Genomic DNA, 15706 nt, shown 5'->3' on the forward strand with positions numbered 1-15706 from the left:
TTGCAAAGCTCAAGGTACCTGAGAAGTGGAATTTCAGCCAGTGCTATCTGAAGTTTTGCTTCTTTTGTCCGGGCATTACTCCGAAAAATGTGAAGTACAACTGTGTATCTGTCAAAGACTTTCACACCCCAGGCATCTTCTAGTTCTTTCTTTAGCACATAAGACAAAATAACAGATTTTTCTTTTTTTTTTTTTTTTTTTTTTTTTTTTTGTTCCCCACAGTATCAGTAGATCAATTCCTACACAGCACTGTGGCTACAGTTAACTGATGGACACTTTTACTCAGGATCTCAGGACTCCATTTGAGTGGCTGGGTAACACCAGCATGCAAAGGCAAAATTTGGTTGATGACAAAGAAAGGTGAAAAGGAGAGCTTTATGAGGTATAACTTTATGTGTAGAGTGTCATCAAATTCAGTTGAAATGCTACCATTAGCTTTAATGGATTCTGATAACAGCACTTAAAGCATATGTCAGAATCAAGGAGCTCAGTGGTTAAGCCCTTTCAAAAAATAATTTTGAAATGCTGGTATGGGAAAGTATAGTGATAGCATAAGAAAAACAAAAAGATTACTGAAATTGAAAAGAAAAAATAAATACAGATGAAGGCAGGAAAATTATTTCATAGCCAGCTTTTCACAAAATACCTAAACCCCCGTGACTGACCAAGGAAAAATTCAACAAAACCCCCACCCCTGTTCTAGCTGAGTAAAAGTATGCAGCAGCTCTCTCTGCCATATCCAAAATCCAGAATGCTTGTGTTTTATACCTGTTCTTAAACATATTGTCAAATTGTTCTTAAGATCTAAATTTGCAAAAAGGAGTGGGTATTTTTTGTTTTTTGTTTTTTTTTTTTTAAAGCAAATTTAGTACTATTGTAAATTAGGGAATAAAAGCTAAGAAACTGAAAGGAAACATTTTCAACTTCTGCTTCATCAATAAATTGAAGTGCTCAAGCTACTATGGCCCAGTTGTTTTACTGCCAGTATTAAAAAAAAGTGAAGCATGCTCCTCCCATCAACATATACACCCCTTTTAAGGGCTAGGAATGAAAGTCTAGCTATACGAAATGTTCAGATAGAAGTCTGCTCTGAATTAGCACCTCATATTCAAAACACAATACAGCACCTATAGAACTATAGGAAAATAAATATGCTATCCACATAGGTATAGAAACTTGTGCATATAGCAAATCTGAAATGTTGCCATCCTTCATAACAACAACTGCATTATTGCTTCAATTTTCTGAAGAAAACCTTGAGAATCTTTTCCAATATTTTAAGCAGAGCCAGTAGCAAATGCGATAGCAGAGTCTACACTAAATGGCTATTAGGCTGCTAGAAAATTTCATGCATGAGAGCTGGAAACATTGTATCAACTGGATAAATGTAATAGATTCCTTTCAACAAAACTCAGTCCAGGTAACTTACTATATTACTATTTGCAAAACCCTACTTCTCATAGCAATTGCTTCTGAACAATACTGTTGTAAGGAGTATAATTTGACATTTAATTACCTTTGTTAGTGAAGATATTCTTTCCATATTCAAGAAGACTGCTGTCATATGGGGCAATTTTTTAAGCTTTTCTAAAAGATGGATAACCATTACAAAATAGTATTACATGTCCATTCTCTTTTAAAAACACACAGAATATAAAACCTTTTAATACTGAACAGAATGCTCATAAAATAGCAAATGGCATATTCTTTGTTCACAGAACAGTTGTATTTGCACTAATTCAGTACTATGTAGAACAGCTACCACCTTGAATTATGTCAAACACATAAATGTAGTGATGAAGTTGCCACACACATTTTCAGTTTGCATGGGTCATTTATATTCTGTGTTGCTTTTGTACTCTTACATTCTTTGAAGTTTGTTTGCAAACTTGCATGGAGGATAAATAATTTTTTCTTGCTTTAGCTTTCCTATCTTAACCAGTTAAGCTGCAGAGATTTTTCCATTTAGAATGATGCAGTGCTGAAAAAATCTCAGTTCTTACCTGTCAAAGCCTGAAAGTTGCCTTTTCCAAAAATAAACTTCTTGTTAGGATTTTTTGTAGGAATAATTATTTTATCTAAAACTGTCCAGTTCTGAAGGGTATTTACAAGAGCAACGGCTTCAGCAACCTGCAGTTCAGCTTTAGGAACACACATACACAAACAAACAAACAAGATCATAATATAGCAATGCATCTTTGCTCAGATTTCAAACTACTACAGCACATGCACAAACAGGGAATTCTAAGGTATGCTGAAATTCTACTAAGGTATTTATTTTAACCAGTAGCACAAGGAGCAAACTGTTGTACATCGAATCAGAATAATTAAACTTCTAGTTTGATGCAATTTTACCACACAAAGCATCTTTCTGCCAGCACAAATTATTTTCATGGTTGTTGATTTAGAGTAATTTTTAACTGCATTTTCAGCAAAAAAATTACCAAGCTTTTTGCCTCCACAAATAAAATTAATAACTAGTTGGAAAATATATTATTTTAGATGAGTGCAGATCACAATTAATTCCTTGCTGTTTGTGGCAGTATTTAAAGCATTACTAATACAGCATATCCTGCTGCTAGCTTCACTGGTTCTTATTCATAGAGGACCTACAATCATTTATGATTTTTTTTTTAAACACCCACGTGGGCAAAGCACTGAGTTTTGAGGACTTGGTGAATCACAAAGACTACATGGGCATATCAGATCAGTAAATCCAGTTCTGGGCCCAGGGATAAGATACTCTTTTCATAACAGCTCTGTTTCTCCAGGTACCAAAATGTAATTGATATATTAAATAGGTTACCTTGGTCCAAAAGGTAATATAATTTTAAAGATAAGCAGGATCCTTTTTCTCCTTCTACTGTTAGCATTCCTTGCAAAATGCACAGATATCTTGCTGTACCTGTGGTGTTTCAAGAATCATTCCATAACATTTGTTCAGACTGCAGACTCTTCATCTGGAGGGCCTAAATAAAGGGAAAGGCATCACTGCTATTCTTCTGTATCTCTGGACAGAAAGGTGCCTTGAGTTATTTATTTTTAAGGTATAAAAGAAGAATGCTTATGTGAACTCTGAAAAGGTTACAAACTTTATTCTGCAAAGTGACAATTTGTTATAATCAGCAGCACTAATAAAACTAAATATTTAGGTGCATTGCATAATGAACTTGAATACAAGAAATTATATTTATGTATAATTGACATGTAGAGTCACAGAATGGGTTAGGTTGGAAGTGACCTTTACAATCATCTAGTTTCAACCCCTCTGCCATGGGCAGGGACACCTCCCACTAGATCAGGTTACTCAAAGCCCCATCCAACCTGGTCTTGAACACTTCCAGGGAAGGGGCAGCCACAGCTTCCCTGGACAACCTGTTACAGTGCCTCACCATCCTCATAATAAATATTTTTTTCTAATATCTAATATAAATCATAGAATCATAGAATTGGCTGGGTTGGAAGGGACCTCAGAGATCATCAAGTCCAACCCTTGATCCACTACCGCTGCAGTTACCAGCCCATGGCACTGAGTGCCACATCCAGTCTCTTTTTAAATATCTCCAGGGACAGAGAATCCACCACTTCCCGGGGCAGCCCATTCCAATCTATCCTCTTTCAGCTTAAAACCATTAGCCTGTTATATACAAAACTGTTATACTGTTATATATACAATTAATTTACAAAATGCTTAATCTTTCCTATTACAACTATGTAATTAGAGAAGCGTCTAGAGAAACAAGCTCAACCTAAGTTCATCATCCATATTGAGTATGCATACTTAATGTATATACATTAGGAAGCTACAGGAATTTCTGAGGAAAATTTAAAAATAGCAATGACTGTTAAGGTCCTTAGAAAGGAATTACTGATGAGAGCATCCCTTGGTAACTGCACAAAGGCACTCCTTTAAGTCCATGGAAGGACTGACTTACACAAGATGTCATCTTCACTAACACTCTTCTATTGACAGGAGGGCATTTGAGCTCTGAAATGATCAGCAGGCTGGAGCACTTCTCTGAAGTCAGGCTGGGTTGGGATTGTGCAGCCTGGAGAAGGCTCCAGGGAGATCTTATAGTGGCCTTCCAGTACCTGAAGGGGCCTGCAGGAAAGCTGGGGAGGGACTTTTCACAAGGGCATGTAGTGGCAGGACGAAGGGTAACAGTTTTAAGATGAAAGAGGGCAGATTTAGATTAGACATTAGGAAAAAAACCCTGTGAGGGTGGTGAGACACTGGAACAGGTTACAGGTTGCCCAGAAAAGTTGTGGCTGCTCCCTCACTGGAAGTGTTCAAGGTCAGGTTGGATGGGGCTTTGAGCAGCATGGCCTAGCGGAGGGTGTCCCTGTCCATGACAGGAGGGTTGGAACTAGATGATCTTTAGGGTCCTTCCAGCCCAAAGGATTCTGAGATTCTATGATTTCTCATCCAACTTCTGGGTAAACTGAAGGCTGCAAGACTCCTGCCTACATGGCCAGGTAGGCTGAGGACTGGAGACTATTAATATGTGCATAAGAAGGGGGAAATCCAGTTGCTTCCTTAAGCCAGCCAAACATTTGATGCTCTGAGCTGTTTTACTGCCTAAGACCCACAGCCAATGTGACACAGAAGTCACAGAATCAGTCGGGCTGGAAAGGACCTCTACCTCATCAAGTCCAACCCTTGATCCACTACCACTGTGGTTCCCAGACCATGTCACTGAGTGCCACATCCAGTCTCTTTTTAAAAACCTCCAGGGATGGAGAATCCACCACCTCTCTGGGCACCCCATTCCAATGCCTGATCACCCTCTCTGTCAAGAATTTCTTCCTAGTATCTAACCTAAACCTCCCCTGGCAGAGCTTAAGTCCATGCCCTCATCTTACTGATGGCTCCCTGGGAGAAGAGACCGACCCCCCCCTGGCTACACCCTCCTTTCAGGGAGTTGTAGAGAGTGATGAGGTCTCCCCTGAGCCTCCTCTTCTCCAGGCTGAACAGCCCCAGCTCCCTCAGCCCTTCCTCACAGGACTTGTGCTGGATCCCTTCACAGCCTCCTTGCTCTTCTCTGGACCTGCTCCAGGACCTCAATCTCCTTCCTAAACTGAGGGGCCCAGAACTGGACACAGGACTCAAGCTGTGGCCTCACCAGCGCTGAGTACAGGGGCAGAATCACTTCCCTGGACCTGCTGGCCACACTGTTCCTGATACAGGCCAGGATGCCATTGGCCTTCTTGGCTACCTGGGCACACTGCTGGCTCATGTTCAGCTTCCTGTCACTCCAGACTCCCAGGTCTCCCTTTCTGCCTGGCTGCTCTCAGCCACTCAGTGCCCGAAGCCCCGCTCTGCCACCACTCACCAAGAGCGCGCTGTTGAAAAGTTAGCAAAGAAAAAAACACCGACCAAGACCTTTTTTTAACTGCTCTGCGTTTACAGTCCGCAGTTTTACCACCTCGCTACCATCCCTACCAGTGCCTACCACCGGCACTCACCCCACCCCGGTGCGTTCCTGCGGACCGTACAGCTCTACAGCACGGGGAGACCCAGAAGTGAAGGCGCCAAGGAAGGACGGGGAGTGGCGGGGCGGGATGGAGGGACAGCGGGGGCTGACCCCAGCCTCCCCCTTCTCCGGACACCCACCCGTGGTGAGTGGCGACTTCTTCGGGCCCCATTTGACCGCCGGATGCACCACGGCCACGCGTTGCGCACCGGGCTCCACCGCCAGCGGGGAGGGGCCCAGCAGCTCCTCCAGCTCCGCTTCATCGTCCTCTTCTTCCTCCTCTTCCTCATCTTCTTCTTCTTCTTCTCCACCCTCACCGGCGCCCGCCACTCCTTTCCACCGCGCTCCGCCGCCCGCCCCCGGTAATTCGCCCCTACCCGGCGGCCGCTGCGGAGCCCGCAGGCGAACGGCAGCGCTGAGCGGGCGGCTGGACGACGGCCCACGGGACGCACCGAGAGCCACCGCCCGCCGGCAGCGCAGGAGGAGCGATTGCGAGAGGCGGCCGAGCCCCATTGCGCGGCACCGGCACTGCCACCCCCCACACACACCCCGGGCACGGCGGGGAGGGAGCGTTCCGGGAGCCTCCTTCCGCCACCGGCCCAGCCACGACGGAAACCCCGGTGCCCCTCTGCCCCGCCTGTCTGACACGTGACAGCAATCCCCGCCTCTGATAGGCCGGATGGCGCCCAGCGACCGCCGTGATTGACGCTAGGCCGGGGCCGCCGCATTCCCGAGGAGGAGGAGGAGAAGGAAAAGGAGAAGGAAAAGCAAAAGGAAAAGGAGGAGGAGAAGAAGAAGAAGAAGAAAAAGGAAAAGGTGTGGGGGGGCTGAGCCCGTGTGTGCGTGTGCGTGTGTGTGCGTGTGTGTAGGGGGCGGGGGGGGCGGTGTCTGCGCGCTCTCGGGCCTGGCGGGCGCGTCCCCGCGGCAGGTGAGTGTCGGGGAGCGCGGGCGCGCGTACGGTCGCCCATCTTCCCTCCCCGTCCCGCCGCTTCCCTCCCGGCCTCTCCCGGCCCCGGCACACCCGCTGCGCGGCTGCGTGTGTGTGCGCACGGGTAGGCGGAGGTCTCCCGGCCCGGCCCGCCGCCGTCTTCGCGGCCCCGTTACATCCCCTCAGGGCAGCGGCAGCGGTGGCGGAGCCCCCGGAGGCGGCCCGGCTCTGCGGGGAGATTGGGTCGCGGTACCGCCGGCGTGCAAGGGTCTGCCCGAGGGGGGCCCGGGCGGCTCCCTGACAGCTGGCGGCTTGGTAGGCGCTGCCTCGACGGGGCTGCCGCCCGGTGCAGCGATCCCCGCTCCCCAGTTCTCCTCTTGGAATCACTTTCTCGAAGGTGCATCCCCTCCCTGCCCCTTGGGTTTGCGCGGGACCGTCTGGCTTAATTTTAGGGGGAGCTACCTGGGATTAACTCTTTTTTGTTTTCTTTTCTTGACAGCTTTTTGGCTCCTGCTTTTCACCCGCCAGAGCCAGAGCTTCGTTAAGGTTTTAACGCCACCAGTCTTGATGAAGTTCCCTCAAAAGCGGTGCTGGTGATGTTAGTTTGGTGCCTGTGCTGCTGAAGTAATGTAGCGGAAATGATAGCTGAGCCCAACACAGCCAGTAACCTCCCCTGCCAAAAGTAAGACCCGGCGCAGGTTGCCTCCCAGATTTCTCGGTCAATTAGGGCGCTGAATTTGCACCCAGTGGATAATGGGGCAGTCTACAGCGTGTCATTTTGGGTGGGAGGGAAGGAAAAAGGGATTTGCTATGCTCTTTGTCCTGCTACTAATGTCTCCGTTGTATTCCTATTTATTTATATATTTATTTATTGCTTAGCATCTTCTTAATGTAGTGTTCTATGCCGACTGACAAAGGCCTTGGCCTTATGAGCTTTTCTGTGCCTTCTTATTCACAAGAGAGCAAATGAGCCTATTTTGAAAAAAAACCACAATGGGCAGATCCGTAATCAACGTGTGTTGATTCCCTTTAGTGGTGAATTTGGGGATGGTGTGGGGGAAGAGCACTAAGTGATCTGCAGTCTCCCTGTTTACAATGAAGAGGGAATGGGGGCATAGCTATTTTGTCAGGAATAGGTCAAGTCTTCTCCCTTTCATAATGTATTTTTTCAGTCATCAGCTGAGGTGATCTATAAATCACATGTATTCATATAATTACAGAAGGGTATTTAGAAGACTAATATTAGAGCAGGTATAAACACATAAAAAGTAAAGGTAAAACATTTGGGCATATGTTGTCTAGTTTGAGAGTCAATTGTCTCAGATGTCCCATGTTGCATTCTTTTAACTCGTTGCAGCATAATCTTTGCTGACCCTGTCACCTTCTGAACAAGTCATGTCCATGTCTTTTGCTTAGTTAAGCCCTAATGAAAACTGAGAGATGTATTCCTTGCTGCCCATTACAGCAACAAATAGAGCTTTCCAGACATCTGTTCCAGTATGTTTCATCTGAAACCAGCATCTTAGTTTCAGAAGTGTCAGGAAGGCACCTGACAGTTGTTTAGCTGAGCTTCTGAGGTTGCTTCTAAAAGATGAAGCAATTGTACTGAGATTTATAATTTTTAAAATCTACAGGTAGGAATTCTTCCACTAACATAGATTAACTGGTTCTTTTAAACAGCTAAAGGAATATGGTATCTCTTTGCTAAAGAGGTAGCTTTCTTTTTAAGCACGAAGCACTAAATCTGGCCCACATATTTATAAAGATCAGAAAACTAAAGTCAGAAATTGTCACAACCATATTGTGTCTGAGGGCTAGACAAAGGACTTTGCCTCCTTCTTACTTCTAGTGTTTTCTCTCATGAGTAATACTTCAAGTGCTAGTGAAAGGACTGTATTGTGGCAGGAATGTGAGATAAAAATGAGTCTACAAGCTTTATGTAAGGGGGTATAAAGATAGTAATGGAATTCTGTTTGTGCTTTCTTACTGATTGCTGATGGAAACAATGGGCATGTCTGAGTGCTGTTTCTTACCAGTGCATGAGGCAGTGAATTTAGGCATACAAAAATTCTCAGTATGGTGTAGATTAAGAGAGAGGAGGTAAAAAAAAAACTAGTTCAAAATTTGTCAAACCCAGTGTTGCACTTCTATAGTTGAAAGATGTTAAATGGAGTTATATATAAGGATCACTGCAGAAGTGATCATGTCATCCGTAACTAGGTTCAGTGGTTTCTATTTTGCTCAAGAAGATAAGAGAATGTCTTAATTCTTTTAACAGCTTTTTCAACATAAACTTAGTTGTGCAAACAAAAACTCCATTGAAATATCTAATTTAATTTCTAAGTAGTTTTGTGGGGTTCAGTTTCTAGGCTCTGGTCTAGTTGTTCCAAAGTGTAGATATCTGCCTTACAAATAACCTTACCGGAAACATCAGTATTAAAATTAAAAAAAAAAAAAAAAAAAGAGAGAGAGAGAGATACTAATGGCATGGTAACATCTGGATTTAAAAAAATCTCTTAAGTTTAGGTTGTTTCTTGTATTGGTGGTTCCTCTAGCACTTCTGTGTGCTCTGGTGCATTGATAACCAAAACAATTCAGATGCTTATTACATGTATCTAATGTATCTACATTACATGTATCTACATGCTTATTACATGTATTACATGTTCACAGAATCACAAAATTGTCACAGTTGGAAAAGACCTCCAAGATCACTGTGTCCAACTTTCAACATCCCCCAAATAATCAGTTGCTGTAGTTGCTTTTATCACAGGGATGATGTGTTACTTGGCATTGTTAGCCAAGCACGAGGGAGCTGTAGATCAATGATCTTTTCATTCTGAGCTTTGGTAAGCATGTTGTTTATGTACCAGGCATTCACTTATTTTGTTGAGCCCCTTTTGCTACAGGTAACATTTTGCCTGACATAAGGTGACAAAGTCAGTAGCACAGGGCCAGTAAGCACCATCTGCAGTGCCACCCTTCAGGATGTTCCTGATGAGGAGATGCTTCAGTTAAGTCTTCAAAGTATATTCTAAACAGAGGTATTAACAGTAGTAAGTGATCAGACAAGAACTTGACTGAACTGTCCTGCAGCAGTTCTCATTTTTTCATTATTTAAATATTTTAATTCAACTTGGACTCAATTTTAGATGTGATTGGATGCAGTGCATTTATTTTCATTATGGAATGGACTAAGTTGCTAAATGGTATATGCAAACAATTCGGGAAAATTGTTTGAGACTGTGTTAAGCATTATGTTGAGGTGTAATGCAGAATCAGGTAGCACGTGTTCCCACAGTATTGGCTGGCATCTGAGTTGCAGTTTTAGTGAAACAGTGCAAGTAAGAACATGTTAGTTCAGCCCTGTTGTTTTGCATTTGGCTTTGGAAACAGGAGTGGAAGGATTTAATGACACAGGAGAAGCAGCTCCTTGACAAACGAGTTTGAATTCTTTTTGTTTATTTGTGTTCTGTAGTAGAATCTGGGCACAGCTAACTGGCTCCAGAGAAGCAATATGTATTACTATCTCTTCTTGCTTGTTCTTTTCAAAGTTACTGGTGGTGATACTCAATCTCTTTGGCTCGCAATTAGAAGTAAAAAAAAAAAAAACAAAACAAAACATTTGAAAACTTTGGCAAACTATTTCTTATAGTGTGCCACTCAGTAGTGAACTGTAGTTTATCCCTCTCTTTTCTACAACTTGCAAAAGCACAGGCAACTGATGTAAGGATTGGTTCATCTTTATTTATTTCCTGGCACATTTTGAACATTTCTATTGCAAGACATCCACTGAATTTAACTTTCATGGGAGTTTTCTCTGTAGAGAAGTTAAGTATTTGAATAATTGTATTTAGAAATTTGCTACATTTTTTTAGAATTTTCTATTTTTATAGGAGCCTTGGGAAGCCTAATTCTACATCAGTTATGGGGAAGTGTCCCAATAGATCCAAAAAGTAAACAGAGATGTGTTTGAAAGAAATTCCTGCCTGCTCTCTTTAATGAAATAGTATCAGAACCTTGGTCTTGCAGTTGAGTCTGTTCAGCTGTAGGATTTGATTTGATTTGCAGACTGTTTCAGCCAAACAGTTTTGGGAAGAAGAACAACAATGGTCCTTATCTCTGGCATTGATAAACCTAGCTGGAGTCGAGCTATCTCTGCATACATAGCACAGTTAATTCCCCATCTGGGTCAGGCTGCACTGGATATTGGAGAGTTGACTGTATCTGACAGTGTAATACACTGTTTTTTCTTTTCTTTGTAAAGTGGTCACTTGTGTTAGAACACTCTCTTGTTGCAATAGTATCATGAAAATGAAAGTAACTGTACACTCTCATATTTACTTCTTTTTTGTGCCTTCTTATAGTACAAGTCAACTGGCTTCATGTCCTGGCCACCGTAGTTTAAAAGGAGGCCATAGCAGCCAGCTGCCAGCACTGGACCTGCTGCACAAGTGGGATCCAGCTCGTCTGCTCAAACATGACCTTTGGCAAAGTATATTGTTAGCATTGGGAATGATGAGAAGTGGCATCATTTCATTGCAGATAAATGTATGGCTTCAGATTTCCCAGAAGGTGCATCTTTATTTATAAAATTATTCTTCCATCATAGTAGTAATGACCTGCAAATGAAATTTCTTATGTGTCTTTTTTGTTTTTCAGCATGTTTTCTAGACAAAGTAAACCAGTTTCTTCCTCTCATTTTTATTTTTAGACCCATCAAACGTTACTACCTTGTTTTGTGTAGAGCACCCACAAAGTGAATGCATACCTGTGTTACTGATTCATGGTGCAAAGCTCTTAAGTCAACAAAGGCTGCCTTAAGTCTACATCAGCTTTCTATTTTATTTAATTACTTTCTACTTCCTTGATATCTTTGATAGGTTTGCTGTTTTTCTAAGTTTCTGAGTATCTTACAGGAAAGCAAATAGTTTGGAAAAGGCCCCAAATTTTTATTGTGCTTTTGAAGTTAGTGGTTTGTTTTTTAATAACAAAGTGATGTAACTTCTAAATGATTGCTTTAAAATATTGAGATACATACATATGTGTTTATTTTATTCTGGTGTTTGTATTGAAGTGGAGTTATATTATCCTCACTGCTGACACCTTAAATGTTTGTTACACTTCAGAGGGAATGCTGTCCATGATGAGACTGTGCCTGAGTCTGCTGTGCAGAATGGCAGCTCTGTGAGTAATGGCAACCTGAAAACACCAGTAAGTTAATTTTTCCTTGTTATATTTACTTTTAGTTATGAAATTTGTTTTCTGTCTTATTCAATTGCTACAAAATTGAGTACTGCATAAAACAGTTGCTGTTCAGTGTATCTAAAATCCTGTCACTGGGTAAGACTTTACCAGTGTCCTTAAAGCTTAAAAGTTAGCACCCTGGGGAAATTATTACAATGAGAGTAAAGTAAACATGTTACTAGGGCCTAATTCATGTATCTGTGGGTGGCTGTTATGTGCTGCATTTTCTCATGTACTTTCCATTGCTTGACTCATTTCAGAAAGAGAAACGGAAGGTCCGAGAACAGTGTGAAAACATAAGGAGAAAACCTTCCAGCAGCAAAAGAGTGAGCCAGCTGCAGAGTGGAGGAGTGGTTGAGGCAGTTACCTTGTTTGAAGTGGTTAGCATGGGGAAGCAGGCCATGCAGGTATTTCTAGCTCTGAATTCTGAGAGGAGTTGGTGGAGGGAAAAAGGATAAACAGTGGTCATTTCAGTTACTTATGCTCTGGAGGATTGAAATTCTGTTTTGGTTTGGCATAGATGGGTAGGAAACATGTTTGATTGGAAAACTGGCATGAGCATGACTCATGAAAAGAATGCATCTTCAATAAATTAGTGAAGAAGTGTAGGTATCAGACATTTGACAAGTGGAAGGAAATACATGTCTAAACCACTCTTCCTAAAGCAATGTCTGAACACATGAAAAGAATTACTTTCTAAAATACAGGAAATGTTTAACAGTAGAAAACTTCAGTTCTTCAGGATTCTGATTTTCAAAATTAAGCAGTTTTTTCTGGGAGCTCGTCTTGGTATTTTTCTTTTTCTTTTTACCCTCATTCCAATGTAGTGTGATAGCAGTCTGCATAATGCTTGAGTTTTCTGGGCATCTATATAGTTAGCAGTTTCCTTCAGTGTGAGAAAGCCCACCTCCTCATACTATGTGAGCATATGTGTATATTATGTTTGCATATATGTATAAAGGATTAAAATATGGAGCCACAAATATTATTATGCAGGGCTATACATATGTACTTATCTGTAAGCAAAGTCTGTGTGTGCTCACCTGGAAAGTACATTTGTATTTCGGATGCGAGACCTTAGTTTTTCCAAGGTGTTTGTGTAGATGGAGTTTTGCCAGCTACAGCTGTTTTAACTTCAGTAGAGCTCCCTGAAGAGTTCAGCTTCTGCTGTGCAAAGCATGATGTGAAACGCTTGGAAAGGCAGCAGCTTGAATCCAGGCTGCTGCTGTTAGAATTCATTAAACCTGTGTGGTGCTACAGGTGGGTTGAAGCCTGGGTGGCTTGTCCCAGTAGGCTTGTGTTATGTACACTGTAATCTATACTACTGTAGAAATGAAATTTGGAGTTGCTTTTTAGATTAAGTAATATGTGAGCTTTTTTTTAGTCTCCTGTACAAACTAGGTGCTAGAGAACGACTCCCAGTGACCATTGCTAATATTAGTTATTAGGTGGTGCAGAGGTTATTTTTTTTTAAAGCTGTTGTGGTTGAGCCCCACTAAGCTCCACCCAGCTGCTTGCTCTCTTTTCCCTGGTGGGATGGAGAAAAGAATCAGAAGAGTAAAAGTGAGAAAACCCATGATTTGAGATAAAAACAGTTTAATAGATAAAGCAAGTGGCATGCATGGCAGCAAAGCAAAATAAGGAATTAATTCTCTGCTTCCTGTGGACAGGCAGATGTTTAGCAGTAAGCCAGGCTCCATTACACCTCAAGGTTACTCCATCATGCCCAATGTCCCCCCTTTCCTTCTTCTTCCCCCAGCTGTTATTACTGAGCATAGTGCCAAATGGTGTGGATTATCCCTCTGGTCATCTGGGGTCAGCTGTCCCAGCTGTGTCCCCTCAGAACTTCTTGTGTACCTCCAGCCTCCTCTCTGCTGGGGTAGGCAAAGGATCAAAAAAAAGGCTTTCACTCTGTGCCAGCGCTGCTCAGCAGTAGCTAAAACATCCTTGTGTTACCAACACTGTTTTGGTCACAAATTTAAAACATAGCCCCATACTAGCTGGAGAAAATTTACTCTGTCCCAGCCAAACCTGGCACAAAAATGAAACGCTTGCCTCAGTGCTGACAAGAAATCAGGAGGAGGGTATTTTGGTTTTTTTGAGTATTAAAATTATTATTTTATTTTCCCTGTTAGCAGGTAGTAAAGTATTGTGAATCCCAACAGTGCCAACAGCAGAACTTGTGAATGAGCAGTTCAAAACTTAATTTTGCTCCTGAAGGAGTCTTTTGTATGTGCTATTAGAATTAGAAAAAAATGGCGTGAAATTTATTCTCATTTTTGTAATTGAACGGAGATGGAACAATGTTAGTTTGTCTTTATTGTAGATGTACTCAGTGGTGTGTAGTATTCTGTGTTCAGCTCTTGACTAATGAGTTTCTTTAATCTGTTCTAGTCTGTAGTAGATGACTGGGTTGAAGCTTATAAACAGGACAGGAATGTGGCACTTCTAGATCTGATCAACTTCTTCATTCAGTGCTCTGGCTGTCAAGGTAATTTACCAACTCTTAGTAGCCCTTCCAGTTTTCTGTGTCTGAGAGTACTCTGAAGTGCACTTTCTAAACTGGAATTTTTCTCTCCCATAGATCATGTATTGTTTGTTAAGACACTGTACAATAATCTGTACTGTTCATTAAGACAAACTCCAGATGGGCAGCACTAACAGTAAAGAATGTTGCCATTTAAATTCTTTGACTCTGTGTTTACAGCATACCAGCTCTCAGAGCTGTATTTGAACATGGTTTGCAAAGTCACGTTGCTGAAGTGGCACATCACATCACTTTGCAGAACCCAACCCCACAGGGAAGGTGGTTTTGATGACCATTTTCATTAGAATCCAGTGTTGCCATCTATTTTGTAATTTGCTAGGATCTTTGTTTGAAAATAAGCAACTAGCAAGTTAAGCTTCCTGCTTTGGTGGCTAGGAAAGCAATCTCTTGCCACATTGAGGAAACTCCTACTAGAGGGCTGTGAAGCTGCCTGTTTCATAACAAACATTGAGACATAGAGACTTCTGGGGACAGTTTGCTAGCTTGATGCTCCAGGTTGGCAAGTGAGAATTTTAAGACTATTCCATTAGTTTGAAACCTCTGAGTGCATTTAAGAAGCTACATTTCAATTTTTTTTTTCAGGTTTTTATCTAGTATGCCTTCTCTTAGGGAAAATGTTTTGAGGCTGTTGACTAGCAGTGGACAAAATCTTAGTAAATCCTTGAAGTAAATGTATTGGCAGAGAAAATAGCTGTACCAGGCATCACACAGTAGATTCCTCTCATGTGAATTTCAGTTTTGGTTTATCAGTATTTTCTACTATAAATTAATTTATCTCCCTGTATATATATGTATGTATGTATGTATCTACCTATCTATCTATATCTATCTGCCTGTCTATATATATATATCTGTGTGTGTGTGTGTACATATATATATATCTCTATATGTTGCCCATACAAGTGTAAGCAGAGATAAAACAGCTAGTGTCTCCTTTTCTTGGTGTCTCTAAATTTAAAATTAAGTCCTTACTGTGATTTTGGACTTGATTAGTGTAATATTCTTGTCAGTAATGCTTTTTTAAATGCTACTTTTCTAGGCATGGTAACAGCAGAGATGTTTCAAAGTTTGCGCAAGAAGGACATCATGCAAAAAATGACTGAGAGCTTCGATGAGGTAGGCACAGCTTTGACTTTGCATGCCTTTTTTTGTATAAACAGTAGGCACTACTATATTAGCCAAGCTGGACAGAGTTCCTGCTACTTATCAGGAGCTGTGGTACTCTTAGGAGTTTTTTTGATTGCAGAGTTATAAGAGGTAAAAATAACCTGGCATTGCAGCAGATAAAAACATTTCTTCGGTGCTCGGTTGATAGATGCTTTAAACAATGCTGTTGTGGATTACTGATGAGCTAATTCAAAGATATTTTTAGCTCATATTTTTAGTTGGATTTTGTCCTCTGTTATACTGCCCATGACTTTCTGTAGCTATATTATTTCATATGGAAGAAGAAGAACAAATTCCTGATTTTTCATTGTCATCGCAACAGTTGTTACTTAATTTATTGAG

At 41.8% G+C, this 15706-nt stretch overlaps 2 protein-coding genes across 7 annotated transcripts in view; one reads left to right on the forward strand and one right to left on the reverse strand.

Moving 5' to 3' along the window:
• Window positions 1-6087, reverse strand: part of GTPBP6 (GTP binding protein 6 (putative)) — a 13309-nt gene extending 7222 nt beyond the window's left edge. For 2 of the 3 annotated variants that reach the window (XR_011726508.1, XM_071747024.1), the window contains exons 1-4: window positions 5615-6087; window positions 2004-2141; window positions 1517-1587; window positions 19-149 (exon numbers count right to left, since the gene is read on the reverse strand). Coding sequence is in view for 2 of the 3 variants with exons in the window: in XM_071747024.1 (XP_071603125.1) it covers window positions 19-149; window positions 1517-1587; window positions 2004-2141; window positions 5615-5987 (713 nt within the window). In the remaining variant the exon portion in view is untranslated. Of the gene's footprint in view, window positions 1-18; window positions 150-1516; window positions 1588-2003; window positions 2142-2806; window positions 2970-5614 lie in introns of all 3 variants that reach the window. The other variant, XM_071747039.1, reaches the window with a different exon arrangement.
• A 37-nt stretch (window positions 6088-6124) lies between these two features.
• The window catches only part of LOC139797539 (cohesin subunit SA-2-like), a 62886-nt gene continuing 53304 nt past the window's right edge, over window positions 6125-15706 (forward strand). The window contains exons 1-6 of one of the 4 annotated variants that reach the window (XM_071746954.1): window positions 6125-6290; window positions 6902-7084; window positions 11532-11616; window positions 11910-12056; window positions 14044-14140; window positions 15237-15313. In XM_071746954.1, coding sequence (XP_071603055.1) covers window positions 7041-7084; window positions 11532-11616; window positions 11910-12056; window positions 14044-14140; window positions 15237-15313 — 450 coding nt within the window. In that variant the 5' untranslated portion in view covers window positions 6125-6290; window positions 6902-7040. Of the gene's footprint in view, window positions 6291-6657; window positions 6800-6901; window positions 7085-11531; window positions 11617-11909; window positions 12057-14043; window positions 14141-15236; window positions 15314-15706 lie in introns of those variants that run through there. The other 3 variants (XM_071746975.1, XM_071746964.1, XM_071746986.1) reach the window with 3 other exon arrangements.

The sequence above is a fragment of the Heliangelus exortis genome, chromosome 1, assembly GCF_036169615.1.
Source record: "Heliangelus exortis chromosome 1, bHelExo1.hap1, whole genome shotgun sequence".
Classification (NCBI taxonomy): domain Eukaryota; kingdom Metazoa; phylum Chordata; class Aves; order Apodiformes; family Trochilidae; genus Heliangelus; species Heliangelus exortis.